At 35.2% G+C, this 2447-nt stretch overlaps 1 protein-coding gene across 1 annotated transcript; it reads left to right on the top strand.

The window, feature by feature from the left end:
• The first annotated feature begins 1314 nt into the window (after positions 1-1314).
• On the top strand, positions 1315-2244 carry LOC120095566 (olfactory receptor 5AC1-like). Its single transcript, XM_087577437.1, has one exon. The coding sequence runs from the start codon at positions 1324-1326 to the stop codon at positions 2242-2244; it is 921 nt and encodes a 306-aa protein (XP_087433563.1). The 5' UTR covers positions 1315-1323.
• The last annotated feature ends 203 nt before the right edge of the window (positions 2245-2447 follow it).

The raw sequence follows: 2447 nt of genomic DNA, 5'->3' as shown, positions 1-2447 counted from the left end.
GTAAACATTGGAAAACAGTATTATTGCACAATTCGTATCCTGCTAGTAGGGATATTCTTTCTTTGGTTGTTGGAGTTAATAAAGAAAATTGAATTAGTTAATTCAGGACAAAAAAATCTCTTATAATTTTCAGATTAAACATTTAACAATTAATGAAGAGCAGAGGCCATGACTTTGAAAGAACAAGGTGGGATATATGGAAGGATTTAGAGAGAAGAGCAGGAAGAAAGAATTACTGTGATTATATTATAATCTGAAAAATAAAAGGAGTAATAATAACAATATGGGTTTGTTCAATAATGATTTTTTCAGTATAATTTACAGTTAAAGATTTTGAAATTCATTCATTCTTTTTGAATTTTCAATAAAAATAAACTGACATCTGAAAACTGGTTACTTATGGTGATTTTTAACTTTCAGAAAAGTAGCATTTACTTATATTTTAAAATTGCTTAAGGCCTGTTTTTATATTATTTTCTCATGATAAAATATTTTATGTTCCTTAAACTTCAGTAATATGATTCTATAAATAAGGAAATAAGCACATGTAGAAATAACAGTAACATATATGCAGCCCAGCCATAAGGTGACGGAAGCAGGGGGATCACTGTGTGTTCAAGACTAATTTAATCTACAAAGAAAGTTTCAGGCCACCAAAGAAAGACCTTATATCAAGAAGGGGGAAAAAATTAATAAAACCCTGAGTTCCTTCAGATATTATTGGTCATGAATAAACCCTTGATTTATGGAAATAGTAAAATTTGCGTTCATAATGGTGACAAAAACATACAGGAATAAGTGGAATATTACTGTATAGAAATTCCAAAAATCTCTTTAAAATTGTACAGCATTTGAATTCTAAAAAGATACTATAAAAGAGAATTTTTATATCCTCATCAGACTGAAAATAATCTTTCATAAATTATCCCTATTGGATGAATTATTCTGAGGACATGCAGTGTACATAAAAGTAGATGTAATGAGGACCGAACATATTGTATATAGTAATATGTCCCTAACATATATACTATATATAGTATATAAATAAGACTAAATAAGTAAACAAAAAAAAGAGGTTGTAGATCTGAGAGAGAGCAAGGAAAGATACATAGGAGGTTTCAAATGAGGGGAAATTTGGTATTTACATTTTAATTAAAATAATGAATTTTGAAAAGTAGACAAATAAGGACAAAAATGGATAAACATTAATGAAATGAAATCTCCCCTCAGGAACTCAGCAGCAGCACAAGCCATGACAATTGAATCCTTTCTCTGTGACTGTTCCTTCCTTGCCCTTTCATTCTAGGATTGTTTGGGACAGACATGACAGGAGAAAACCAGACTGTGGTGGCAGAATTTGTTCTCACGGGACTCACTGAGAGTCCCGAGCTGCAGATTCCACTCTTCCTGATTTTCTTCATCATCTACCTCATCACCATGGTGGGCAACCTTGGCCTGATCGCTCTCATCTGGAAGGACCCTCACCTCCATACTCCCATGTACTTACTTCTGGGAAGCTTAGCTTTTGCAGATGCATGTGCTTCATCCTCTGTGACTCCCAAGATGCTTGTCAATATTTTATCTAAGGATCACAAAATATTGTTGGTTGAGTGCTTCACCCAGTTTTATTTCTTTGGTTCCAGTGCAACGACAGAATGCTTCCTACTGTCAGTGATGGCCTATGACCGCTATGTGGCCATATGCAACCCTTTGCTTTATCCAGTGATGATGTCCAATAGCCTCTGTATGCATTTTATACATGTTTCTTATACTGTAGGGTTTCTACACTCAGCAATTCATGTGGGTTTGTTAGTGAGATTACATTTTTGCAAATCCAACATCATAGACTATTTCTACTGTGAAATTTTGCAATTATTCAAAATTTCCTGCACCGATGCTTCAGTCAATGTCCTTCTGGTTTTAATATTTTCAGCTTTCATACAAGGTTTTACGTTTATGACTATTATCGTCTCCTACTTCTCTGTCCTTTTTGCCATCCTGAAAACAAAGTCTGAGAAAGGCAGAAGCAAGGCTTTTTCCACCTGCAGTGCCCACCTGCTCTCTGTGTCTTTGTTCTATGGCACACTTTTCCTTATGTACGTGCGTCCCGGGTCTGGATCAGGTGAACATAAGGACAGGATGTATTCTTTATTTTACACAATAATTATTCCCTTTCTAAATCCTTTTATCTACAGCCTGAGGAACAAAGAGGTAACAGCTGCCCTGAGAAGAAAAATGAAATAAATAGTTTCCAGATAATTGTCAGGCCATTTCTTCCTTCTTAAAGTGGGGCGGGCAATCTCTAGAATTATGGATTGGAATCTGTTATTCCAGGTTACCAGACGCTCATGAGCTCCCTTTGAAGGCAATGGCACCTAGAATTAGTGCCTCCTGAAACTCTGTGCTCATTCGCTTCTGAGAATTTGGATCCTACAGACTAAATGTCT

This window comes from Rattus norvegicus, chromosome 11 (genome assembly GCF_021556685.1).
Source record: "Rattus norvegicus strain SHRSP/BbbUtx chromosome 11, alternate assembly SHRSP_T2T, whole genome shotgun sequence".
In the NCBI taxonomy this organism is placed as follows: Eukaryota; Metazoa; Chordata; class Mammalia; order Rodentia; family Muridae; genus Rattus; species Rattus norvegicus.
Note: the sequence above shows the minus strand (reverse complement) of the source record. Positions and strands in the feature narration are given on the sequence as shown.